The sequence below is a fragment of the Chlamydotis macqueenii genome, chromosome 5, assembly GCF_036417535.1.
Source record: "Chlamydotis macqueenii isolate bChlMac1 chromosome 5, bChlMac1.mat, whole genome shotgun sequence".
Lineage (NCBI taxonomy): Eukaryota > Metazoa > Chordata > Aves > Otidiformes > Otididae > Chlamydotis > Chlamydotis macqueenii.
Genome location: NC_141560.1, coordinates 40,227,574 through 40,254,787, shown reverse-complemented (window position 1 = coordinate 40,254,787; position 27,214 = coordinate 40,227,574). Strand labels below are relative to the sequence as shown.

Genomic DNA, 27,214 nt, shown 5'->3' with positions numbered 1-27,214 from the left:
AACACCAAAATAACAATACACGCTGCTGTTCATGAAGTGTTTTCTTTCTGACCATCCTATGTATTCTTCCCTGGGTAACATGGATCTTCATTGTGCTAGCTGGTGTTTGAGTATAATCTATCATTTTTTCATGCCTTAATTATATCACATGGGTGCTTTTGCAATAGGCTTTGACTGACTCCTTGATGAGTGACAAACAAACAGAAAAAGTAGCTTTTAGAAGAAAGAACTTCTACAGAAAACAGTTTGAAGCCATTCCTCCAGGAAATAAAGCAGCTACTTAATTGTCTTAAAGACAGGAATCTTACTCATTAAATGTTGACTAAAAATAGCTGCAGAGTTTAGGCCTCCAACAGCTTTAAGTGATGGCTTTAAAATAATATAGTAAAGGCAAGTCAAGTCAGGATCCATGCAATTTTTATTTTAATAATTAGACAAATACAGGAAAATTTGCAATATCTATCAAAACTGTATCTTATCAAGAACCGGAAAAGTGTTTAAAAAACATTCACATTCAATTCAGATTATGTACAAACCAGTGTTTGTAAAAAAGAAAACAGCAAATGCTTTGAGTGTAAAAGAATTCGATTCTAGTTCATGTTTCAGTGTTCCCAATGAAGAAGTTACCACTGAGATGCAATCACAGTGCAGACATGTTCCACAGTCTATTAAACTAATTTCAACAGCATTGTTGCTAGAAGTTTGTTGGGTTTTTTTTGTTAAATAAAGCATTTTGAGAAGTTTCTTCATACAGTACTGTCCACCCCAAATTTACTCCTGCATATTTAATTCTTGACTGCTCTAATGGCAGCAGTTATCTCCTACAGACCCAGAGTGCATATAATCTATATCTACATCTCTTCAGGTAGCAATATATACATATATATCCAAGAAGCACCAGTCTCCTATGCCTGAAGTCAGGGTCTGGTTTGTACATTGAGAACAGCCATTTTTAGTGGAGCACAGCCCTTGATTATTCAGCTCAAAGAGGTCATCATCTGCCCAGTCAGAATTATTCTGAATGTGTTGCAACATCAAGTGTGTACCTTCAAGACTCACCTCACAGAGATGACACCTGATTTTGAGTGCCACCATAACAGCCATACATAGATATGACAGCATCATACACTTTTGCTGTAAGAAGGCTTTTTGCTCTGGATTAAATCCCCCAACACATAAAAAGGAGAAATCAAAGTGGCTGGGTTTTAGGCAAACCTGTAACTCAGTATTATGTTTTCTCATTTATTTGAGGTTTAGCCAAAGAAGGAGACTAATCATTGATGTAAGCTGAAAGGGGAGAGAAACCTGTTGTGACACCAGTTTCAAAGTACAACTGCTGAAACAGTCACACAACGGTTACCAGTCAGTCTGCTTGGGCACAAGAGATGAATCCAGCGACTAGGGTTACACAATAGTTCTTTTAGAGCTACAGTCTAATATGCTGCCATTAACATACTAATGTAATAATAACAAAAACTTTCTCAAAAATGCAGGCTACATATCAGAAGCCTTTCAGTTATACCAAGCTAATCAAGCCGAAATGGTTCACGATCTCAAATTAGGTTGGTGTTTTAAGACAAAGGAGAGAAAAGTAACACAACCGTCACACTAATGTAGTAACAACCCAGATGCAAGCACAAACTATTCTCAACTGAATCTTATTGAGATGATCTTTAGTTGCAAGATCTCATCTCGAACATAAGCTACCATGACTTAGCATAAGAGGGCAAGTCTAGACAATTTCATCGTGGTTTTCGAAGGTGTACATAAGACTTGGTAATAAGTAGTGTACTTTAACATATATTGGCCTGAGCTTGGAAAGCAGATTTCCCATTTGAATTTATTTTGAGATTCAAATACATAAAATTGAACAGTTTCTGTGAATATAAATTCTATAGTCTCCACAACTGTAACTCCACGCTACCTCATAAATGAAAACTTCAGGATAGCAGAAGCAGCTCTGGAGAGCGGAAGACTGGCAATTTAGTGCTTTGACAATTCTGAGCTCTTTCTTGGGTTCTACATCCAACACCCATTCAAGTACGTGGAAATACTTTTGTGTATTTCTACGGATTCTAAAGCAAATCTTAATGGAGCAAGTGCTCGCATGGTGCATATTTAAGCCAAAAAACAAGCAATAAAGATAACTGCTGCACTTAAGTAACAACTCTTAACTGAGAGTCGGCTCAGATATGCAAACAGATGCTAGCCATACCACCGCTTAGCAAACCCGTTCTATACAATGAAACAACAGTTAGGATGCCCAATAAAACACACAAGGGAATTTTCTTAAGATATAATGCTCAGGAAAGAGACAAATTACAACAATATAACACAAATTAAAAATCTTGTAAAAAAAAAAACCAAACCAAAACAAAACCAAAAGCCTGTTTTAAGTTAGGCTTCATTGCAGTAAAACATGGAACAGTGACTTAAGCTAGAGAAAACAAGCAAGTTTGACTTGAAAAGTCAGTGTAAGCAATTTTGATATGGTTACTTTATTAATGCTATCACGATGAAACCGCACATAAATGAGATGAACAAAAGTACTTTACAGGAGATAATATATTTTATGTAAATGTAAATGCTAACACTACAGTTAGCAAGTCATACTGGGAAAGAGACAGACATTTCCAATGACAATCAAAGTAAGCCTTTCTTGGTTTAAAAGCAGATTTATACATCACAGCCTTTCTTCCCTTACTTGAGCAATGGTTGGTGAGCATCTGAGATGTCTCAGTCCTTTGAATCTACAGGCACTGAAACAAAGCCCCAGAAAAAGGGTAAAAGGAGTTTGCGTCAAGATTTTGACAGTTGTTCTACTTGGCAAGGACTCCACTATCAATATGCAAATAGAATGGAATGCCCATCAACAGTATCCACTCCCTATGCCTCCCTCAGAAAAAAATAACTTGTACAGAGTAAGAGCCTATGGAAAAAACACCTTCATCTCACACAAGTCTAATTTCCAAGCGATTATTCATAAATGAGTTTTTTCAAATGAAGAAAACAGAGTTTAGTAGTTTTAAGGTTAGGATAGATTCTTTTTCTTGTGAGAAGTTCAAAATCTCGTATTTCCTTTTCAGTGATTTTGACTTGTCTTTCATTTCTCTAGTCTTCTTTTCCTCACAGGAGAGGTAATTAAAGTGAAAAGAGGGCCACTAATTTTGCTTCTTGGCAACATTAAGTAATGTCTCACCTAACTTAAGTATACTCATCAATAAAGATACTGCATGAAAAACAATAAATCCCTGCCCAACCTGAGGTGTTAGACGATTGAGTGACCAATACTTCAGGTCAACAGAACTGTAAACAGCATTTTTGAAGATAAAAATTTCAGTGATGCATTAAAGTGCTACTAATAGCACTTTGGCATCTAGATCTCACAAGCTAAACTCCATCTGGGATTGTTGCAAATGTCTACTTACTTCGTAAGAATTTCAATAAAAGGAACACATACCAACAATGCAGTCCATGCTGTTAGTGACTGTTCTCAAACACAGGGCAGTTTGAAATGGTGTTCTAGCAAAATGATTTGCAAGAGCACAAAGAGTAAGTCCTGAAACTGCTTTTTAATGTAGTTTATTAACATTTTAGAATCTAAGATCCAAAATAGGACCTTACGATCCGCTAACGTAAAATAATTCAGCCCAAGTCTAAGTAGCTACATAAACTGGAGCAGGTGTACAGAAGATGCACTCCATGCTTGAGGATACAAAGTATTAAAACTGAGAACAGACTCTAGTTCCGGTGGGGTGGGGGTGGGGAGGGAAAGCTTTAAAATTTACTAAACCAAGCACACTCAGGCACAGAGGCTATGAAGTGGTGGAGCACTCTTAGAGTGACAGTACTTTCTCCCTTTGTCGAATTGCTACAAAGTCCTTCCTCGGTACACAATGCAGAGTCAGGCCTCCGCTGTCAAAAAATCACTGCTGAAGAAGTCTGAATTAGGTGCTCTCTCTTCCAGCAGTTAGAGGGATAAGTTCCATGTGACTTGTCAGCTTCCTCTGTTAACATCAAGGAAGTCCTGAGCACCCTTAATGCTGTGAAAATAATCAACCTGTGGTAAGAGATCACATTGCTGGTGGAAGCATTAGCAATTTTAACACAGGTGGTCCTTACCAGAGATATGTATATCAGATTACCTCTGATACAATAGCACCTGGTTTAGACCAGCCATCAGGAAGAAGCCACTTTCACACAGGAAAATTCATATGGTGCCCAGTGCAGCAGTTGTCTCAGGAAAAAAAAAAAACAAACAAACAAAACAAAACATCAGAGGAAGTTGTAATGATTCAGGCTTGGAATCTTGAGTATTAAACTTCAGTCTCACTTGAGAACTGAGGGAAAAACATTTTTCTTCCTCCCAGATTTGCTACAAATATCCATAGAGTACCAGCATCAAGTGTGCTAGATATAAAACTGATGGAACGCTAGCTGGTCCATAAAGGGTTGCACCAAGTTGTCTGTAGCAAAGTAAAAAACTAGCCCAAAAGTTATGGAGATTGGAAGCGCTGGTAAAGCCTTCTTAAAGATGGCAAGAAGCAGAAGTGTAAGGCACAGACCCTGAGGGGAAGAAAAACAAAAAAAAACATAGGGAGAAATTAGGGAACTAGCAAAAGATTATATATATATATATATAAACACTAACCCCACAGAAATACAAGATACAGTTAATGTATTCCTAAACTAAAGGCATAAGTGATGGATGCAGTCAAGGAAAATCCCAGCTGAAGCCCTCATCAGTTTTCAGTCAGGCCACCAAATAAAAGAATTACAAATCAAAAACGTAGCAGTTATGACTTTATCCCTGATGAGCAATAGAAACTCTCCATTATCATATCACATTATACTCACAATTAATATGGCTACAAAACATGCTAAAGTTGTATTCCAGTCCCCACTTGCTGTTGCAGAGGCTTTGCCAACAAGAACACTGTAGAAAATGAAGTCTCCTAAACCTAGCTTTACTCCTCCTGCAAAAGTGAATATATGGCAGCATCAAATATCAGACAGTCTACTAATATTACATATCAGTAATTGTCAGAGAATAATACAGGTCTACAATAAGCATTAACAAGATCTGCTAATCAGAACATTTTCAAAACTAGTACGACTCCTGAATCAAGTGGTAAAGAAAAACTCTTGTGAAACAAGATGGCTTAGGAACATTACACCACTCAATCAGTCCTATAATCAGGATTTTCCTGTATTCCTAGTCTTCTGTATATACTGCATTTGTATGTACAAACTCAGATATTTGTAATTATATTTGTTGAGGGGATGTCCACTTTTGATTGTCACGTGTGATTCAACAGAATATTGAAGAACAATTCCTTTAAGCTGGCTCAGGGAGGGGGAAAACAAATAAGTCACTTGCAGATAATATTTTATTTGGCAGTTAGAAACCTATAACCAGCAAAATTTCCTACCAAATTCTTACCAAGGTAGTTCTAAAAAGCACTTATGTGTAATTACACAGTACATCACAGAGGCAAAAACACAACATATTTAGTCCAAGATGAGAAATTTAGGAAAACTAATGAGTTAATGTCTTATTCTTTTAAATAGTAACTACCACCTTAGCAACAGCTCTGGGAGCATAATACTCAGTTACTTCTGCAAACAAAATAATGAAGATTTCCTGAATGCCAGTTCACTTTCTGAGTTCAAGATACTAAGTCAGAGAAACCAACACCAGGTCATCAGCTGTTTTCATTTGGTCTATCATTTACTCTGTCATCTGATTACAGACTAGCCCAAAACTCACTTTAGAATTTTAAGAGGAACTCAGAGCATCAAAAGAGGTGTATGCCTAGTTGATCACTGGCAGAAAAAAGGAGAAAAGGAGAAAAAAAAAAAAAGGAGAAAAAGAATTTTTAAAAGGTAACTCTACTCTCTTTCAGGAGGCCTCCGATATATGTTCTAGAACAGTGCATTCAGCACTAAAACACCCTTCAACTGCAGAAATAAAACTTGGATGCTTGCTTTCAGCATGGCAGAACAATAAGCAAAGGCAGCTGCTAGACAACTCTTTCCACACAAGCGAACTCTCCAAGTTTCTAATAAGCTGCTCCAAACTTTAGTAAGCTTACACTGGCTGACAAGTCTGACTGGATCACTGCACATCTGTCATTACTATTTGCTGCAGGAATACAGGAAGGAGAAAATTATTTGTCTGGCCAGACAGGGGTTTTAGTTAACCAGCTAACTAACTAAAATAGCCCAATTCCTAAAATTTTGCATCTTAATGTCATTTTTCTAAGCTCTAGAAATAAAAATGGATTTGCAACACACGCTGAATTTGGAATTTAGGGGACAAAGTAAATTCTAAAACTGTTCTTAAAGTAGAAGTCTATTTTTAAACAGAGGAGCACCTGAGAATCAATGGAAGCAGTTGCACCTGCTAAATATGGCAGCATCATATGGAGAGAGCAGTTTATTAGACAGGCAGATCCTAATTTATTTACAACTTTGCAAATCTAATACCAGCTTAAACTCCAACTGGAAATCACAGCCTGTTAAAGCATATATCTGAGTATTGATGTCACGTGCTCTCCAAAGGTACTGTACCTCAGCAAGTTTGCCAACGACACCAAGTTGTGTGGTGCCATCAACACACTGGAAGGGAGGGACCTTGACAGGCTGGAGAAGTTGGCCTGTGAGAACCTCATGACCCTCAACAAGGCCAAGTGCAAGGTCCTGCACATGGGTCAGGGCAATCCCAGGCACAAATACAGGCTGGGCGGGGAATGGATTGAGAGCAGCCCTGAGGAGAAGGACTCAACATGAGTCGGCAATGCCTGCTTGCAGCCCAGAAGGCCAACCGCATCCTGGGTTGCATCAAGAGGAGCGTGGCCAGCAGGTCGAGGGAGATGATTCTCCCCCTCTACTCTGCCCTGGTGAGACCCCACCTGGGGTACTGTGTCCAGCTCTGGAGCCCCCAACATAGGAAGAACATGGACCAGTTGGAGAGGGTCCAGAGGAGGGCCACGAAGATGATCAGAGGACTGGATCACCTTTCCTATGAGGTCAGGCTGAGAGAATTGGGGCTGTTAAGCCTGGAGAAAAGGAGGCTCCAGGGAGACCTTATAGTGGTCTTCCAGTACCTCAAGGGGGCCTAAAGGAAAGACAGGGAGAAACTCTTCAGTAGGGCCTGTTGTGACAGGACAAGGGGTAATGGTTTTAAAATACAGGGAGGTAGATTTAGATTAGATATTAGGAAAAAAATGTTTTACACTGAGGGTGGTAGAACACTGGAACAGGTTGCCCAGAGAGGTGGTGGATGCCCCATCCCTGGAAACGTTCAAGGGCAGGCTGGATGAGGCTCTGAGCAACCTGATCTAGTCGGGGATGTCCCTGTTCCTTGCAGGGGGGTTGGACTAGATGACCTTTAAAGGTCCCTTCCAACCCTAACCATTCTATGACTCTATGATTCTATTCTAAGATGCTAGAGAAAAATAAGCCCATGGCATTCTGCATTCATTTCAGTCTCCAATTAGGTTTTAAAAGGACAGAAGCTAATGCAACTGACTGTATAATGCTCCAAAAGCAGCTTGTGCTATTAAAGTTTTGAGTTTGTGTATCAAACTGAAGACCAGTTTGGCCAATATTACTCACTCCTGCAGCAAAACCAAAAGCTACCAAAAAGCAACTCCATCTATTTCTATGGCGCATGTCTCTACTGACCATGAGCAAGGGCAGCTCTTCAGCTTGCTATTAGCTCACAGCCTACTATATCCATGCAGTCACAATGACTAAGGCTAAAACTAACTAGCTTCAAATTTACTACGTCTTTCAGACACAATATTCCATACTCACGTTCTTCGGGGTCTTCACTGGTTTGAGAGTTACTGGGTAGAGCCTGAACAGCAGCACGCGATTCAGGCGTTGATTCAATGGGTCCTATTCTATTGTCCCTTTGTTGCTGCCATTCCCGACTAAAGCCACCATCATCTGCTTCAGCATCTTCATTTTGAGTCTGGTTTGCTGGAGCTCAAAGGACGAAAGGCATTTAAGATCTATTTCAAAAACATGCCTTCTAAAATATTATAATCTCTCCATATGTAAGATCATAGAAGAATGAGGAAACAAGAGGTATTCCATAATATTTAGCAATATCTAACATTGGCACACACCATTACAAGACATTCTCACTTAGGATTTTAATACTTATTTAAACAATCAGAAGTCAATGCGCACTCTGCAGTCACAGCACTGACAAGCTGCACTCAAGTCCTAGTGTTCAGGACTATTTCGATATAACAGAGTGGAAGTTCTGTGGTGACCTAATTTAAAGATAACAGTTTAAGGAATAAACTGTCATCTAATATTTCATTAGCTTCTTTAGACAGTATTGACAGCTTAGCTTTCCAGTAAAACAGAAAACTTACTGAACGTTACATATAGATATAGCCCTCCAAGCACGTTAAATTCAGAAAGTCTGCTCTGCTTTAATAATATATGTAAACAAACAAACTCCATGTTTTTAAATGCTTGCTGCACAGCCAAGAGGGCTAGACACATTTCTGTTTAATACAAATATAAATGAATTAGCATTATACCATATCATCCCAAATTTGACAAGCAATTAAGGCCAGTCAATAGTTGTCTATTGAGAGTCACTTCACCACCAACATCCTGGATCCCAGAAAAACAAATGCAAGAACATTAACTGCATAATAAGCGAGCAATTTTTGAAGTCTTGACAGATTAATAATTCCTAATAAGGTCTCCATGCTTTCACTCTTCTACAGCAACCAGGACATAAACAAGTATCCAATAGAATCACAATATAAAGGCTTGTCAAAGAAAAACTCACCTTGTTTATCATAATTTGAGTTTTTGGAAGCTTTCCGTTGGGCTTCTGGATCTTCCTCAGCCATGTTCACTAGCCATATCATTGTTGCTATTAAAAAAAAAAAACCAAGAAGACAGCATAGCTAATCACACCCTCAGATATATGCAATTCTGAGATAGTGCTGGCATCAATCCATTCTTTTCCTTCTCCCCTCCCCCATCCCCCTTGATACAACTATCTTTTGCAACAGGCAATTTTACCCTCATTAAAGCAGAGTAATATGTGGAACAAAGCCAGTACCAGCTACAACACGCATTTACAGAATTTGGTAAACACGTTTTATTCTTACTAAATATTGAAAAAAATTGCAACACCTGTTGCCAGAGAAATTACTTCTATACATGAGGCCTACTCTGAAAATCTGAATCAACACTTTCTTTACTTTTTTTCCATCAATCAGTTATTTTATCTTCAAGTGAAAAGATCTATTAAGATTGGTACTGAGGTAACTTCAATTCAGAGGTAGTATCTGCAAAGATAATTGTTCTCTGCCTCCACCATCACCAAGAATTCTCCAATCTGGAAGTAATAAAATGTTGTCACACTTAAATGGTGTATTTTAATTCAAGTTCGCGGTTTCTCAGCATTAACCTCTCCTCCCACAAAACAGAACAACAGGTAGCTATCAGTAGTATCAGTAAAACATAGCAAGAGTGACAGATAAAGAAACTTTCCCCTTTCTCTACTGTAAACTTGACCCTGAATCAGCCAGTCTACAACACAATTCCTGCTTTACAGGCATAATGATTTACAATTAATCTATTTCACTGTTTATCCATATGATTCTGACTAGCAACAGAGAATTTCAGAAACAGTGGAATTATGTACTAATTGATACACAGGTCACAACAGCAATCTGCATTCAACAGGTTATTTTTCGTAACTGCGGGGAGAAACAACATAGGAAAAAAGACAAGCCCTGGAGAAAATATTTCTGTAAATGAATCTCTTCCTGGCATTTTCTCCCTTTCCTTCCATTAACACACAGGTTATTTAAGCACTGAAAGCTGATAAATATTTTCTAAAAACAAGCACTCCCTTTGAATAGGCTTGATTCACAGCCTAATGACATACTACTTTGGCCAAAACAAGATGTATTACCATTTTACCTGTTTGTATTTTATAACAGAACATGCTGGTTTTTATCTTGAAAGATCTTACCCAGATGATGTTCCACATTTTTGAGTCAACAGTGACAAAACTGAGGCCCAAGTAAACAGGCTAAGAATTACAGCTGACAAGCACACATTAAAACAGAGAAAAATGAGAATAATCACTTCAGTTGAGCAGGTGATTGTAAGTATTTAACGTAAGTATTTAATGAAATATACTTACAGGAGTAAATAAGTGCCGGGAAGAGAGTTTCATTTCTCTCTTGAGCTGTTTCAACTAGCATACGAAGAGGACCTTTAGGGCATAGGACAGCAACCAAATCTGGAAGGAAGAGCAAACAGATCTTAGATCACTGTAGACACTTAGAGAATGCTAGTAAGATAAAATGCTACCCTGAACATAGACTTCTAAGAGAGCCATTGGTCACAAGTCAGTATCCTACAGGAATGCTTTTTAATATTCTCAGTTTTACAACCTCTTTTACATATTACTGTAATATGCATACAGATTTTCAAAACTGTAATGTTCCTCACTTAAGATGTTATGCAACTGCAAACGTATCCGTGTCTGTATGTCGATTTGCAACTTGAAAGCAAGTAATTCACAAAAGCTACTATTCAACTAGCACCTTGGAAATATCCAAGCTTGCTTTCTATTATCAAAGCTTTTCTTAACTCAAGTTTAAAGCTAAAACAAATTTAAAGACAACAGGTAAGTGAGGCTTACATAACTTTTATGAACTAGGCATGACTGCCAATTTATTCTCACTTAAAACAGGAAAAAAAGTGAACGTGCATGTGAAGAGAAAAAAACAGGTTTGTTAAGCATTGTGGAAAAATGCCATGTTTGCAAAGATCTGAGAGGTGTTCAAAGCATATTTAGCTTAAGAAAAAGAAGCAGCTTTTTGTTGCTTCCCACAACACCAAGTGAACAACTAAAAATGAACTGAAAAGCAATCATATACAAAACAGGATGACTGCACAAGTTACTCATACAGAGCAAAGCACAGCATTAAGAAAAATTGATCTATGAGATACTCCATTTGCTTTCTCGCCTGAATGTTGATGGTTTGTTAATGAAATCTGCAACTCCACAACCAACCTCAGCTACTTTTCCCTTGTCTTGCATACTTGGGCAGAAAGTTGGACCATTTACATATTAACCTTGCCGCTGTCTTTTGCAGTTGTTCACTCACTGCATGTCTTTAATTCACTTGAAACAAAATCTGACACTGAAAGAAGTTACTTACTTGTCAGGAGCTGTATGTTGCAGAGAGCAGTCCTCCTGCACCTGAGCTAACTGCCCTAACACCATTGTTGGTCCTGCTCAAGTGAAGAAATCTTAGCATGGGGTCATAGGCTTTGAAACTTACCTCCCCTTTACTCTAAACAAGCAATGAATATGATGTGAAGAGTAATTTTGTTTTGTAATCACTGAATGAAGGCTGAATGCTTGGAATACTCAGATTTGTTCCAGTCATATGAAGGGTGGAAGTGGGGAAGGGGGGATTGGAAGAGGGATTGGAAGGTTTTCTTAAGATCCATGAGCATACATAGCAGGGACATTTTTCTTCTCTCTGAAGGAAGAGGACACCTAAGGAGTAGACTGACCTACTGAAAAAAAGAAGCACATCTTATTTACCCCCACACTTCTACAACTGGACACATTCTTTATCATTATTGGTGACTTTCAGAATACACATTCATCACACTTACATGCTTAAAAAAAAAAAAAAAAAATCAAGTTATGAGCACATCTTCATGGATGCTCCTAGCTGTAATGTTTTAATTATGTCTAAGTAACTGGATTTTAGCCCCGCCTGGGAACTAAATCAATATCTGGGATAGAGTGATCCAGTGCCCCCTAAAGCTCTATGAAAAAACTACATCCAGGTATCTTTCAGTCATCCTTCTGAAAAAGTGTAATATGCCATAACTTAAATGTTTTTTCTTTTTATTAAAAAAAAAAAAAAATCAAGGAAATGGATCTCACAACTATATCCTTCTAAAAGTAAAACTACTTTGAGCCACGAAAACTGCCTTTAATCCTTCCTTGCCTCCTTCTCATTATTTTATTAGGCATGGATCGGGGTGTTTTTCCTATGTCCACAAATTTGAGCAACGTGTAGGTTGAGCAAATCTATACTTGTATGGGACTGTACTCAAACAACAAGCTCCTAAATTCTGAACATACAATAGCTTCCAAAGATTCTTGGGAAAAAAATGAGAAACCAAAAGCTCTCTGCCTTCATAGAAGAAATCAAAATGTCAACATAGGTCTCTCATCTCCTCCTTTCTCAAATTACTTCAATTTTCCTCCCCAAAGAATCCAGAAAGTTCAAAAAATATGAAGGAAGATGGCATCACACAGTCACACAAAGCCCTTAGGGACTGATCTCCGCTTAGGTCATGATCTTATTTCTGAAGTCTGTAATGATCTTAACCACTGCTTTGGTTGACAACCCCTGCCCCTCTTTTTCTTTTTTAAGGTCTAGGCAAACAAATGGAAAACAAGAAGTCAGTGACCAGAAGAAATTCCCACCGTAGTATCTGTTACTATGCCTTGCCCCCCTTACCATAGACTGAAATGACAGCCAGGATAAGCCATGCAGTCCATTCAGGAAGGTACTTAATGAACACCAAAGCCATGAGAGCGCTTATCATAATGAGATATGCTTGCTGGAGCCGAAGTGGACCCTTCCAATGAATACAAATCATTCCCACAACACCGAAGTTCCAGATTATGAGTGCCACCGTAATGTAGTCCATGGCGACGTTATAAGTCTTAAAAACCTCACTAAAAAAAAATAGAAAAGAATATGAACTGCATTTGTTTAAAACAATGGAAACAAGTTACAGGTGCAAGCTTCAGTACATATATATTTTAATTTTCATACTCAATGTAGTGGCACAAATTAAAAATTCTACCTCCAATTAGTACTTAACTACTTTTCACAAAGGGGATAATTTTACCCGTGTTTTTTTCACAGCAACTCTTTCACCTTTCTGAAAATTTTCATTAATATTCTATTTCCTTCTCAAAGTAGAAACTGACAGGAAAGGACATTACTGCAAAGCCAGTCATTTGGATTATGTTCATGATTTTTAAAAATCAGAAGAACAAGAATTTTGACGTTTTAATGGATCTTTAAATGCATGCAAACATATTTTTCTACCTACCTGCTGCCTGTGGAATGGAAACACTTTGCTAACTTCAAAGTAAGAGATACACAGTTATTCTGTTGTATTCTTCGTGACAAACTCTGAAGTAAAAAGCTTTTTTTTTGGATGAACCGTGCCACTCTGTCACACCAAATTTTATAAACTAAATAAGATTGTCAGTAACTAATACATCAAAATAGACAAATGTGTCTTCAGCAAGTCACAGGTGATTTCCACTAACCCAAGGAAGAAATGGCTGTGATGGCTGTTTGCAGATTCTGCCGCTAGCAACTCATCAAGCCACTAAGGACTTAATAATTTACATGATACTTTCCTCCAGGAAATTTGTCTTCCCTAGTTGTTAGCTCACCTTTGAGATGGACAGTGTTAACAGGATGCCCCTTACTGCCATCACATATAATTGGTCTACAAACTCTCTCCTCACTTCCGCAAAAGGAAGCCAGCACTGCTGTGAGGCAGCAGGAACAGATGAAGAAAAGCAGAGTGTCAGGAAAGCTTTCAGTCCCTCTACTCACATACACTCATGGAAGAGTGCCAGCTCCAACTCAAACCCAAAAAAAGTGAGCCTGGCAACTTGTTTCCACCCAGTTTGCACTGCACTTGTGCAGCACACACTGCCTTGTATTACAAAAGTCATTATTAAGGTTAGAGAAAATACTGACCAAAAAAGGGCATCACAGATCACTTTTGGCAAAGATTAGAGACTGAACACCATTTTCTCCCCCTGGAGACCAAATTAAATAAGCTTCTTCAAAGAGAAGTGTATCTGTCATTAGCAGTACAAAAATATACACACTGTAATAATTTCATGGCATATCTCTAATTACAAACCCTGGTCAGATAGCTTGTTTTAGAGAATACTGAGTACCATGTACAACTTTTCTTGATGTCTGGATAAAGGCGTGCTTCTGGATTTGAAAAGACAAACACTGAATATATTTTGGTGAGAGAGCAGACTCTTTTCAGCTGATTCTTTTCTGCCACTCCCATGCAAACAGCCTTTGTGTATATAGCTTACCACCAAAACCATAACGTAAACAACTCCCCTTGAGCCATCTGGCTGTGAAATATTAAGTTGTTAGAAGTTATACTAACAGCATAAGCTAACATTTGGTTGGAAGACAGCTAATATTCCATGGAAGATAGCTTATTCCAGTGATGCCTATGTGATGGACGGCTCCTGTACAGTATCAGACGCACTATAAAACCCCAAATATCTCTCTCTTATGTGTACTCTACAAACCTGTATAAAACCAAAAATATTGCAATAGCTTACTCGCTATCGTTCTTGCTTAAGATTCAAGGGCTAGTTCTAAAATAAATACACACACAAAGTGATACATGAAAACTAGAATACTAATACTTTAGTCAACTTACCCCAGGTAGATGAATGAGAAAAAGAAAAGCAGCAAAAGAGAAGAAATTATAAGCCAGCCATGGATCACCTGGAAAAAAAAAAAAAGATATCGATACAGATTTTTTTTTTTTAGATTTGATATTTTAAAGTCACTATCTAATTAAAAATGCTTTTAAGGTTATTTTCTCTTTTGATTAAAGGAAGGACATGATATCCAGATGTCTGTCTTTGGTTGTTGCTAAATTCATATTTAGTCTATACACATTATTGTATTTTAATTTGCATTTATGAATTTTAAGTGCTTTGTGGTCTTTCAATAGAGGTTCTATACAACAAAAACTACTGTTTGTATATTTTTAGGCCATTTTGATAACAGTGGCACTATAATATAGCAGAAGTATCCAGCATTAACAGAGATGGAAAATATGATTTTCTGCAGTTAAAAAGCCTGCTTGGATTCCAAATAATTTTCAGAATACGGTTACAGAATTAAATGCTGGAACACAGAAAAACATTCAGTGCTTATCTGTTGGAATACAGAATTAGCATGTCACCCATGAATGACTATATAAGGATTTCTGTATTCTCTATCAAACATCTATACACATAATCCCCAATTTTGATATGAGAGCAGATATACATGCCCAACAATTTAACAAAAAATAGTTCAGGGTTGTACTCTGCAGGGACATGCATATATTTAAATATATGGGAATGACAGGCACTCAGACTTTGCACTGATGAAAGTGTATACCGCTCTTGTATAATCCTGTGCAAAATTAAAAATCAAGACTGAAGAGCCTTTTAACTCTGGTAATCTCCGAATTAAGAATGAAACATGTATTTGACAAATTCCCAGCACAGAATCTTATATATAAAACTAGACTCAATATTGCACGTAGATAACCAGTCAGAAGCAATAATATAGAAATTCAAGCTGCATAAGAAATCCTCCCCTGAATACACATCCTTAGTGGAAAATTAACTGGTTACATAGCTATATACATACACTAGACCAAAGTATTCACAAACTGTTTAGAAATTGTGTTATTTATTTCTCTTCTTCTGAAAGATGTGTAGTAGAATGCATCTTATGTTACAGTTTTTAAAATAATTTGCAAAAGTGAATTTAAAAGATTGGCTTTCCGTATTCACCAGTGTATTCTCAAAAAGCCTTAAGAACTTCCCACATGCAATAAGCATGGTGCCTGTAAAGATGCTACAGGAAAACTGTCAATCTATCTCTGTCCATCAAACTGTCACCACTCACAGCAAGTGGGGCAAAAAAGCCATACTAAAGCTGAAGACTAATAGGTACCTGAAACAGAATCAAATTTTCAAACAACTTGTAAAGCTACCTATACCTAAGTAGTGACCCAACAGAGTAATTTTATTTCTCTGTAAAACTTGTTGAAAGCATATTAAGAAAATGGCAAATAAAGTTGTGTAATTTCTTTTAATAACATGACTTCTATCTGTAGTTCTTTTGTTTCTAGTATAAGCTCTTAAACTTTCTTACCATTTAAGAAAATAATGTAATAATAATGTTTCATTCTAGTAAAGAGTAAAATGCTAACAATAACAAACACCAAGGCTGGGGTGCAGCAAATGTTTACACACACGTTGCATAATTACTGTCAACAGTACTAAAGGAGGTAGTTTCAAGAGCTGACATAAATTGGCCTTTTACACAGATGTTTGTTTTATTCTCAGTATGTATCTCATTTGCTATAGCATTTTCCAGATCACCGGCCTCTTTTCATACAAGTCATTTTTCCAAAGTATTTCCTGTAAGTTCTGGCCAGTGTTTCTCTAGCAGCATGCCACGTCAGGTTTGTTGCTTTTTAATTAAAAAAACCTTGATTCTTAATTTGACAACAGCTTCAACTTCAATTGACTGCTGGTACAGAGTCTGCTTCGTCTGCTACAACTTGAATAAAAGCTAAGGAATGTAGAATGCAGAGAATTAAAACGAGCTGCAGCAACCAGATTTTGGTTAGACAGACTAAAACAATGAAGAACACAGAGAATAATAAAATATATTAAAAAGAAAAGCTAGTCGAATAGAGCCAACTTTGAAGATGCTGTTTCTGGTTAGGTTTAGGAGTTAGAATCAGAACCATGCTTAACTTGCCACGTACAGGAGATACATAGGAAACTAACAGCAGTAAAGCTGAAATAGTATTTCCTTTCTTCAAAGGAGTTTTCAGACAAAAATATTGTGAAGATAAGCAAATTACCACTACCAGCTGGAGGCCTAACATTAAGTTCCATTCCCTGTAATCTAGACTACATTCTACATATAAAACTGTATGTAAAATTGAATTCAATGGACAGGTAACTACATTTTACAGCATTCTGGTACAGCAGCATAGAAATACTGTTAGCTACTCTAAAAATAAGTTAATTATTTATTTTAATTAGCATCAAATATAACTAGAGAAAATCTCTGTTGTACTAAAAAATTAGAATGATTAAACAACAATTATTTTTGTGAGGAGAATGTGCAGTGCTTTGTAAGGTCAGGAGGGAAGCCATAAATGTGAAAAGCTTAGTACAAACTAGATGATGCCTTCAGCATCTGAGAACCCACTGGTTGCCAAGGAACCTCGTTGAAGTGCATCAGTTATTTGATTTCATTAGAAAGAACAGAATTAACAGTTTAAAAGCAAAACTTTGTCACTTCAGATTTAACACCACAGTGTGATAAAAGAGAAGGTCCATACTTTAAAAAATACTATTCCAAGCTGTACGCAGATCCAGGCAAAAATAATTTCCCCAGTCACTCCACAGGTACATTGTAAAGGGGTTTTACCCATAGCCATGAAGACCAAAAATATTTTCCCTCCTTGAAAACAAAATAAAGCGGAGCAAAGTTTTGTGCCAGTGCACGGATCCTACTGTCTGTTTCACAACTATGAAACAGATTCAAGGTGCTGGCTGCATGCTGGGAAATTTTATTATGCCAAGTCTTGTCAAATGGGTCATAAGACAACCAGGAATCTTCATAAACAACTCCTCCCAGGCAGGTGACATTGCAATTATTTATGCTAAGCCTGGACTTGCTGAGGTTACATCATTATATAATTGAAGTCTTTCACAAAAGAGCCTTAAGAGTCTCTGTGTTTGCTATAAGGATATTGCCTGGCATGTACAGCCATGCACACATCACAACACTGGGAGACTTCTATACTTGGGGGCAGGGTGGGGAGAGGGGAGCCCTTGGAAAGCCCCTGAAGTCCTGAATAGATTTCAAATTGTAGGACCAGGTCTGTACTTTGTAATTCTCGACCACAGGAAGATTTCAGTACATGGTACATTTACATTTCACAGGGACAGGAAGCAATTCCACCCTAATTCTAACTGACAAAACAGCCAGCAGTGTTAGCACTGGGCCTCTGCCTCCCCATTGAGTCAAAGGAACAGAAGCCACAAAATTGAAATAGTTAATTGAATCACTAGTTCTACTACTTTTGCTCACTTATCCCTGATAACCCTTCATTTCGTTCCATTCTTGATAATCTGTACTAATAAATAAAACTAGCACAATTACTCAAGTCAATTATATTTATACTCACCTTGTAGCACCTGTACTTGTAAAGCACAACCAGGAGTATCGTCATGACAATGATAACGCTGATCATGATAGCGGCGTTGAGAATTGAATTCAGGGCTCTCTGTCCTACTGTCTCTGTCTCTTCTGTGAAAGGAGTGTAGATGCTACAACAACAAAGAGTCAACTGAAATGCCACTGAATGCACAGATATTTCTGGTATGTGAGGCCAACATCAAATGAAATTGCAGTAATCTTCCAATTCAGAGCTGTAAAAGCAGCAGCTATTTTCTACTTCAGCAAAATCTCAAAAACAGCGCAGTATCATATCAGGGAATTGTTAATTAAAAAAAAAAAATTCCTTAGAAGACTTGCCTTTCCTATATTATTCGATTACTACTATTTTCTACTTTGCAAAACAAACAAAAACCAGAACTCCCCGCTGCCTGGTACAACCACGCAGACGCTGCGGGTCGTTCGACTGCCACTGCGGCTGGGCCTGTGCGAGCGCACCATCTAGTGGACTTCCAGCGAAACCTTCCCCAGGGACTTCAACAAAACAATGTGCGCTCAACCCTCTTTTCCTGAAAGAAACAAACACACCTGGGGGGAAAAAACACATCCTTATGGGGAAGGCAGGGGGGAAGAGAACACTTACCATAACTAAAATCTCAAGAAAAATAATTATTTGATCAACAACTTTGATAGTGAAAAAGAACTTAGTGTTTTATTGAAACATTTTATGACAAGTTTATATTACACAAACATTTCAAAGCCAAACACACTTTGAATCATTTTGTCTAAACATTTTCACAGTGGAACACTTAAACTGATTTGCCGCAGGTTTTGACAGGCTCAGTGTTCTTCCTTTGTCTCCTTTCTCTCAAATAGCTTTCACTTGTTTTTTTTTTTCCCCACTATTAATATTTTTTTTGGGGAGAAAAAAAAAAAATCTATACAGGAAATCTGCCAGGGAAATATCTGTAACTTCAACAGAAGTGAGCCTCATAAAGCTATCTTCCTCTTGCATTTGAATTCCGTTATCAAACAGCACAGGCAAACCAGAACTTGGCATACTTAATTTAAATTAGAAGGTCTTTTCCTTTTCAAAAATCTTTGTATTGTAACAGAGTACAACTGAAATGGCTTTGTCTCAGGATTGAGTTTATTTTCTAAACACTACAGGGCACAACGAAGTATTAAAACGAAGACTAGGATTTGAATCAAGCACTAACAGCCAAGATGTTTTCCCAACTGCTCACCAGACAGCCAACAAATGTCAATAGCACCACAAATACAGAGCCTGCTTTCTGGAAGGTATAAAACAAAACTATCTTTGGGTGGGTGCAGGGGAAAAGGAAGACAAGAGGGAGTTCCCTGCTTGAATTCGACTCCTGAAGAAACAGATATTAAATAAAATTATCTGAGTCCATTGAAAAGATAAGAGAAAAAAATTGATACATACAGCTGTCCATCCTTGCGTGTATAAAAGCTGACAGACTTGATGGTTGCAACTACGACCACCATGCAAAGTGTGACAGGTACAAACAACATAATCACGTGTTTTGCCCCATATTTCAGTGTCAGCTCCTCATCTTCTTCTTCATCTTGTTCCACCACTTGCTGAATGTTGTTTTGTGGTTGTCCGTTGGTCTCAGACTCAGGATTGTCATTTCTTCTGCGCTCACTATTATCATGGCGACGTCTTTCGCTGTTGTCATTCTGCAACACATAAAATATAGTTTCCTCAGCCACTATCCACAATCATATTCTTGTATCCTAAGCTAAAGATGATCTCAAGAGGGAAATGTGTGAATTAATATTTACTGTCAAGAACACTTGCTGCAGCAAGGCCCGAAACAGCAGTAATTAACTGCATCACATAGTTACCAAAACAATGGGAGCACAGGGTTATGCTAGAAGCATTTATATTAAAAACAGCAGCAGCTGAAACTAGGCTATTGCATCTAACAGCCTATGTCACCTTTCCCTTAAACAGAATTTTAAAAAGCTAAATAAGGACAGACAGCTTTTTCCCTTGGTCCAAACTACAGCGGATACAAGGGTGTATGACAGTAGATTACTCATAGTTTGACAAGAATTAACTATATCTGTTCCCAGAAACAACGCCAAACAGACATGACCCAAATCCCAAGAAAATTTCCACTTTCCCTACCATGTTAGTCCCATGCAGTACACTAAATAGAATACAAATTAAAATGGAATTTCATGAGGTATTGCGTTCCCACATTTTTAGCAAGAAAAATGACACAGAAATGGTGATCAAACTCAGGTAATTCTCAGTCTTTATACTGAGATTTGATCCCAAACTTATAGCGCAATGAGCTAAGTGTGCAGATTCTTTCTCTCCCAAGGATACTACTGCCACATCCTTTCACTGACATTGAAGAAATTCCACCACTCTTGTCACTATGAAAAAGTCTCCTAGCCTTCCTGATTCTGCTGCATGAAACATCAAGAGTATAATTCAAACACGAAGACAGAGGTAAATTTTCAATGGAATTAAGATTAACCATAAGCAAAAAAACCAAACTGGGAACACCACCTACAAGTAAATGATCCAGCCTGCACTCAAACTGTCACAAACCTTTTGCCCCTGTCCAAGAAGCCAGATCAGCATGGGGCATTCAGCCTTCTATATACTGTGTGCACATACAGAGAACGGAACAGAAGAGTGAGCTATGTTTCACCAGTCACTCTAAACAAGCCCTAAAACACAACAGTTCATACAAACTACTCTTTTTTTACTGTATTACTATGTCCAAAGTCAATGTCACACTGTTCCCATTCCCTCAAGAGGTTTAACATAAATGTAACACAAAGATTTTTTTATTCCTTACAAAATGAATCTCATTTCTTCAGAATTACATCATTTATAAACCATCCAGTTTGAGTAAGTGCACTAAAGCAGCTTTAGATTAAAATGTACAATAAAGTGAAGGAAGATACCTTTTGCAATACCTTTAAAATATCACTCAGTTTTAGTAAAATTGCTCTAGACATAAGATAGGGCATTTAAAATAACCTAATTAATTTCTGTTTAAGTACTCTTAGACAGGTAATTTTTGCCTTAAGCATGCAATGCTAAAGCCTCACTATCTGTTCTTAATGGCATTTCCAAACATAACTGTATCTCATTAACTCACTGCAGTTTTTCAATAAGTCAATAGTAATTCTGGAGATTTTTAATACAGCATTTTCCCAGTCCCACCCTCAGAAAAGATAAGATATTAAGTACACACTCAGGAACTCATAGAGGGGTTTTCAAAAGCTCTTCAGTGATTAAGGAGTACGAGTCCCCGGACTTTGAACTGCAAACACTAACACTGCTAAAACCTTGGCTGAAGCTTTACAACTTCCTCAACTCATGAAAAATCTGCTTTTACAAGCATTACAAAGTAAGAATACACAACAAATGCTTTGCCTGTTTACTCCTTTTTTTTTTTGTAGTACCCTCAGGATCAAGCTCTGTAGGGCTTCAAGAACCATCCTCTAAGAAAATTTGCTTTATTTTTTAAAAAGGAAACTGAATATAAGGGGAGGAAAAGAAAAAAATATATACAACTGTCTTAATTAAACAACTAAAACTAGCAGGCAACTAGATTTTTAGAATTAAGGTTTTAACCTTAATTTGAATTTAGTATTATTACCTTACAGTATGTCCTGAAAAAGATTTTAGGTTCAATATTACTTCTTATTAGATGAAAGATGCACTATAAATCACTTCGCATTTTGTATAAAGTTCTCACATACAATTACTGAAGGTCAGATAGAAAGAGGAATATGGGAGAATGCAAATAAAGAGATCATGTTTAATTATTCTGAAATGCTGGCTGCAACTGAGCCTCTTTCTGTAGAGAACTCAGCTCAAAGGTAGCGTTTTTCACTTTGATAGTGAAAATACTGTTTCTCAGCCTACAACAAGACAACAAGCAGCTTATCTGTCTAAATAAACTGCCTAAGATGATAATAAGTAACACTATATTGGAGATGATCAGAGCCTTGGAACACTTCACAAGTAAAGCAGATCTAGTATTCAGGTTTCTGCACACTTGCAGAATACGTTGCTCTCTCTGTAAGAGCAGTCCTGCATGACAGAGCACTTACTCCTGTCTAAGGGACAGAAATACAAAAAGTAAAACAAAAATCTACAGCTTTGCAAAGCAAACACAAAAACAGCCAGAGAAAAAGCCCGATTAATTAGCACATCACTACAAAAAACTGCAAAATCAAACATAAAGAGAAAAATTAAAGAAATTAGACCAATATGTGTCATTTTATTCCCGTCACTGGCTAGGAAGAAAGATACAATCACAAAATGCCTTTACATATTAAAACACAGTGCATGAAAACCAGATCAGCAATCAAAAGAGTTTTAGAGTTATTCTCTCATTTGCTGTTAAAACTAGGAAAAAAGTTGTCCTTTCAGGCTACTAAAGCGTAGCTAGAAGTGACATGCGCATGCCCCACTGCTTAAAAGAACAAAGTGCACTCATATCCTACCTGATCAGTATTAAACAGAGCAGAGGCCATGGACTCTTGCTGAAGTGGAAGCAAAGGTATAGACTCTTCACCTTCCTCAGACATAGTTAAAAGTGAAAATTCTGAAGCTAAAAAGTCAGTAACACCTGTTGTAACACCGTAAGTAAATGTAAGTTACGAACAACGCGCTTTCAGGTGAAAGAACAATATCAAAAAGCAAATGATAGTGTTTTTTTCCTATCAGGAAAATAGTTAATAGCAAACCCAGAGCAATGCCCCTGAACCAAGAGATAAAAAACTAGCACATTTGATTAAAAGTTTTTATGTATTAAATCCAGATTTATACATTAGGAGCAGATCCCCTTCCCTGATATTAGGCACAGACTTCACTAGTTCTCACTACTAATGTTTAAAGGTCACCATGCAGCGACAGATATTGAAGACTGGGCTGAACTCTTGGTGTGCGACTGGAAGAAGAGATGGCAAATTATAGTACTTACAGTGATTTCACATGCTGACTGTTAGCCACAGAAGCCAGATATACTTAAGCAGGAAAGGATTTTTGTACATATGTACAAAAAGAAAGCGGATGTGTGCAGGGGAGAAAAACCGTTACAACTAAGCATTGACACTACATCTAGAGTTACACTTAAACACGGAAAGCAAGAGCACAAGCAGTAGCTATTCATCAGTACAGTCTGTTAGTGAGAAGTAAACAGAACCATTCATCCCGTGTTGCTCGGAAGGAGCATCACCAAGTTATCTGTAAGGATGGTGAGCCCACAACTTATTGCTGAGCTCTGCCTTTTTAATCTGGCAGAAGTGTTCACTGAAATTTAATCTCTCAGCTGTCCAAGATGAAATGAAACCTTTTTCATTTCATCAGAAGGAAAAGCACAAAGGATGCAATAGGAAAGCTTTTGATTTCTATTTTTATTAACAGTTTCTATAATCACTAAGGTCTTAAGTCAGACTGCTTAATTTAAAAATAAATTTTCAAACGTTTTGTATTTTTACTTATACATCTCAGATCAGCATCCTGCTAAAGATAAGGATTTTTCAAAATTGTACTGAAACTGCTGGATTGTCTAGAAGAGTTAGAGCAGGGATCAAAATATTCTCTTGCATCACTGCCATAAACATGGCTAAAAGCAGCCTAGCCTCACAAGAGTATTTCTGTGTCACAAGGAAACCTGATATTCAAGAGCTGTAGCAGGAACAAAGAACTGGGCATGACAAATCCAAGAGCCTTAGCACCACACCCAAGTAGATAATCTAAACTGAGTTTTATCAAAACACATGCAGTACAAAGAGTACAGTTTTAGCAACAATCATGCGCTTAGGTCTTTCAAAGCAATCGTACAGAACTTTATGGTTGAGCTCCCCCGCCCCGCTAAAACCTCAAGAACCCTGAAAGCGCCTTGACAATTATTCACAAGTAAAACACAACAGTGCTGCTCTTCCTGCATACGAGTAGTCCTCTAGCAACAGCAACTACAAAATTCAGGCTTCAAGCTCTACCTAGACTAAAATTCACTCTGTGACTGAGAAACCTGTGAATCAAGCAGACCACAGCCAGGCTAGATCCAGAGAGCTCACTAAATCCTTTAAAGGTCAGTGTTTGACACAGGAGCATCCCATCTCATTTACTTATTTTTCTTGAGGGCTTGGTCACTCCAACACCACTTTAAATGGGAGAAATCTTATGTATACACAAAAACGAGTTTAGAATGTTAGATATTTTACAGAATATTTCTTTCAGCACTGCTTATCACAACAATTCAGATACAGAAAACTACTCCAAACAAACAGATTTCTAGAGTTCTGAACTGTATTTTCATCCACGCTCATTATTCATTCTGATTCAACTGCTACCAGGAAATGAAATTGTTTATTACATACAGTGTTGCTGAGGTGGTTATCAGGGAAGTTTTCTGTCAGCTGTCCATGCTGAAACTGGGGTAAATGTGCAGACAGTTCTGTCATTGGGGCTGTCCTCTTGCAGTCGATTATTTCTACACAAAATGTATCTTTCCTCCCGAGATGCTGAAAGGAGAAAAAGTGTGTAAAAAGCCTTTGTTCTCATATGACCAAATTCTCCATCCCCTCCCTACCCCAGCGTTCAGAGTTCACACAGACCAAAGATAACCATTTTCTGTCTACACCATGATACCAAACTGTATCACATCTTTACTAACATGTCATAATAGGGATTTTCCAGCATAAAAATAAGAGCATCTAGGCATTATCAAATTAGTTCATCAGCCACGGAAGCAAGCCAGCAACAAACAAATCATTCAAAACAGTTCTCCATTCCTTCCTGTGTAACAAATGAGAAGCACTGCATGCTTGCTCAGAGCACAACTTTTATGTTTTTATCTCAGCTGAGAACAATTGCTCCAAGTTGTTCGGTTTTGGATTGCTGATGAGCTCAAGGGGACTCTTCAAGCAAGGATGACTGAGTTACACTTGATTATTTAAAATCTGCATATATCTTTAATACTGTAATGCCCTAAGAGCAACCAAGAACTGCACGAAACAGTATTTCAGCTGAGCCTCCAGAACTAATGCGCATTCATTTCCCCTAGCCATAGGTTTTACATATCAGCTAAACGTACATAAACATGTCATATGTAAGCCTGTAACAGCTTTATACATTCTTCCATTAAAGAAAAAAAAAAAAAAATCACATGCTAACATTTTCCTACGCAAAAATGAATAAACCATGTGCTCCATAACAAAGGAGGATAAAGCAATATTGGAGAAAGAGGAAGAAGGGTGATGTAGTTAAGTAAGTTTCAGAAAAAAACCCCATAATTTTAAGAAACAATGAGTAGGCCTAGATAAATCACTGGCTTGGTTACACAAAACATAGAGAAGTGAATAAATCACTGCCACAAGGGTGGACTGCCAGTCCCCACTTCCATCCCAAGTGGCTCCTGCTCCTACCTTGTGCCAACTCCAGCACTCATCATTCCTCTTTACAGTAGATTTTACTTACTAAAATTGAAGAAAACAAATCCAGGAGAATAAAACAATATTTTTCTGCTGTTTTAATATCATCAACTAATGCATGGAGGTATCTTAAAAAATTAATACATGGGAGGACATCACAAAGCAAGGCCTCTCACTTCTGGCAGCAGCACGCTGCAAGTGCTGAAAGACAGCGTCTTACTTAAAGAGGGAGTTACACTTTTTTTCCATACATACTGAGATGCAGATGATGTTTCTCTTTAGAAATAAATATATCTCTTACAAGACCAGTGTGCAATGCTTACCAACCTCAGCAGGGACATAGCTTACGCTAAAGAGCCATTAGGAGGCAACACCAATTGAAGAAATCTAGGGGGAACATGCAAATTATTTGGAAAAAGAAAGACAATGTAGTATTCACTAGAATGGCTCTCTTCCATGTTTGTAATTAAGAATAAAGCACTCTAATTTTAAATACAATGAAATGCAAGACTAGATGAAAATAAATAGGCATTACATTGCATTTACTTTTAAAGTTTTTGCTCTAATTCTTTGGTTGGGCTACTGAATATAAACAATGTTGTTTTAAGGCTGCTATTGGCAAAAACTCTCAGTGACAGGGCCCCCACAGTGGAAAAAGTTGAGTATTTTTATCCAAATGTGGAGTATCAGAACAAGGTTTTTCACAAAGGAGCATGTTAAAGTTCTACTACATTACAGGAGAAAGAAAAAAAAAAAAGGCCAACACAGAAACACCAATCTTCAAAATCATATTTAAAGACTGGTAAAGAAAATCACAAAAAAACTCTCCAAACAAAAAAAAAAACAACAAACAGCTACTGAGGTGCAGAGGGAAACTGAGGACAGGGAGGAGAAACAGACAGAAGAGTTGCGCCGAAGCTTGAATGACAGTGTTCAACAGGCCTCAAAACCTATAGTTTGTTAGAATAATCCCTTTTGAAAAGTCAAAGGCTCAGAAAATGGATTCAGGAGGTCCTCCCGAACAGCTTTATTTTCTATTTTTAAATAAATGAGCACTCCCAAGTTTAAAACTTCATTGTAAACGAACGAAATCTAGAGACGAGCTGTGCCTAAAGAGACACAAATTTTTACCCAAAGGGGGCTCGGCAAGACTTTTTTCTAATGAAGCTGTTAATATTAGAACAGTCTGTCTAAAAAGTTCTGCCTCCCCCTGGCCGCAGGCGAACCGGCAGGGGGTCCCAGGCCAGGCGAGGGGGCTTCTGGGAGGGCCCCCGCGGCGCTGGGGCTGAGGGTCGGGCCCCCGCTCGGCCTCCTCGGCTCCCCGGGCCGAGCACAGCCTGACCTGCCGCAGCCCCGCTCCGCCCGGCCGCTGGAGCGGGCAGGGACCCCGCCCCGGTCCCGGCCCCGTGGCGCTGGGCTCGCACCAACGCCGGACCCGGCGGTCCTCAAGGCCAATAGCCTGGCCCGGCCCGGCCCCGCCGCCCCCCGGCCTGCGGGGCGCCCCTGGCCCGGCTCCGGCTGGCGCAGCGCACCGGCCCCGCGCCCCACACGCTGCCCGTCTCGGCCCCGCGGGCAGCCGCGACCCGCGCTCGCCTCGAGATCGGCGGCGGCGTGCCCGGGGCTGCCCCGGCCCCCCACGCGCGGCCGCTGACGGACCGACCTGCACGGCCCCTCCCGCGGGCTCCGCCACC

At 38.4% G+C, this 27,214-nt stretch overlaps 1 protein-coding gene across 5 annotated transcripts; it reads right to left on the bottom strand.

The window, feature by feature from the left end:
- Positions 1 to 400: 400 nt before the first annotated feature.
- On the bottom strand, positions 401 to 27,214 carry PSEN1 (presenilin 1). Of its 5 annotated transcripts, XM_086748329.1 has the most exons (12): positions 27,184 to 27,214; positions 24,471 to 24,614; positions 22,590 to 22,628; positions 19,531 to 19,787; positions 18,091 to 18,232; positions 14,533 to 14,600; positions 12,549 to 12,769; positions 10,196 to 10,294; positions 8,822 to 8,908; positions 7,822 to 7,995; positions 4,858 to 4,976; positions 401 to 4,566 (listed from the first exon to the last, which is right to left on the bottom strand). In XM_086748329.1, the coding sequence occupies exons 2-12, from the start codon at positions 24,552 to 24,554 to the stop codon at positions 4,411 to 4,413; spliced, it is 1,446 nt and encodes a 481-aa protein (XP_086604455.1). In that variant the 5' UTR covers positions 24,555 to 24,614; positions 27,184 to 27,214; the 3' UTR covers positions 401 to 4,410. The 5 variants fall into 5 exon arrangements, with proteins under 5 accessions (XP_086604455.1, XP_086604452.1, XP_086604453.1 ...); XM_086748326.1 differs by lacking the exon at positions 22,590 to 22,628; XM_086748327.1 differs by lacking the exons at positions 22,590 to 22,628; positions 27,184 to 27,214 and adding an exon at positions 26,655 to 26,815.

Excerpts from the sequence above, each read along its gene's own strand:
- PSEN1 (XM_086748329.1), bottom strand. The coding sequence starts at position 24,554 with ATGACAGAACTGTCTGCACATTTACCCCAGTTTCAGCATGGACAGCTG. Across the intron at positions 18,233-19,530 it reads ACACGCAAGGATGGACAGCT|CATCTACACTCCTTTCACAG; the intron begins GTATGTATCAAT and ends TTGTTGTTGTAG. Across the intron at positions 7,996-8,821 it reads CTCAAATTATGATAAACAAG|CTCCAGCAAACCAGACTCAA; the intron begins GTGAGTTTTTCT and ends TCGTCCTTTGAG.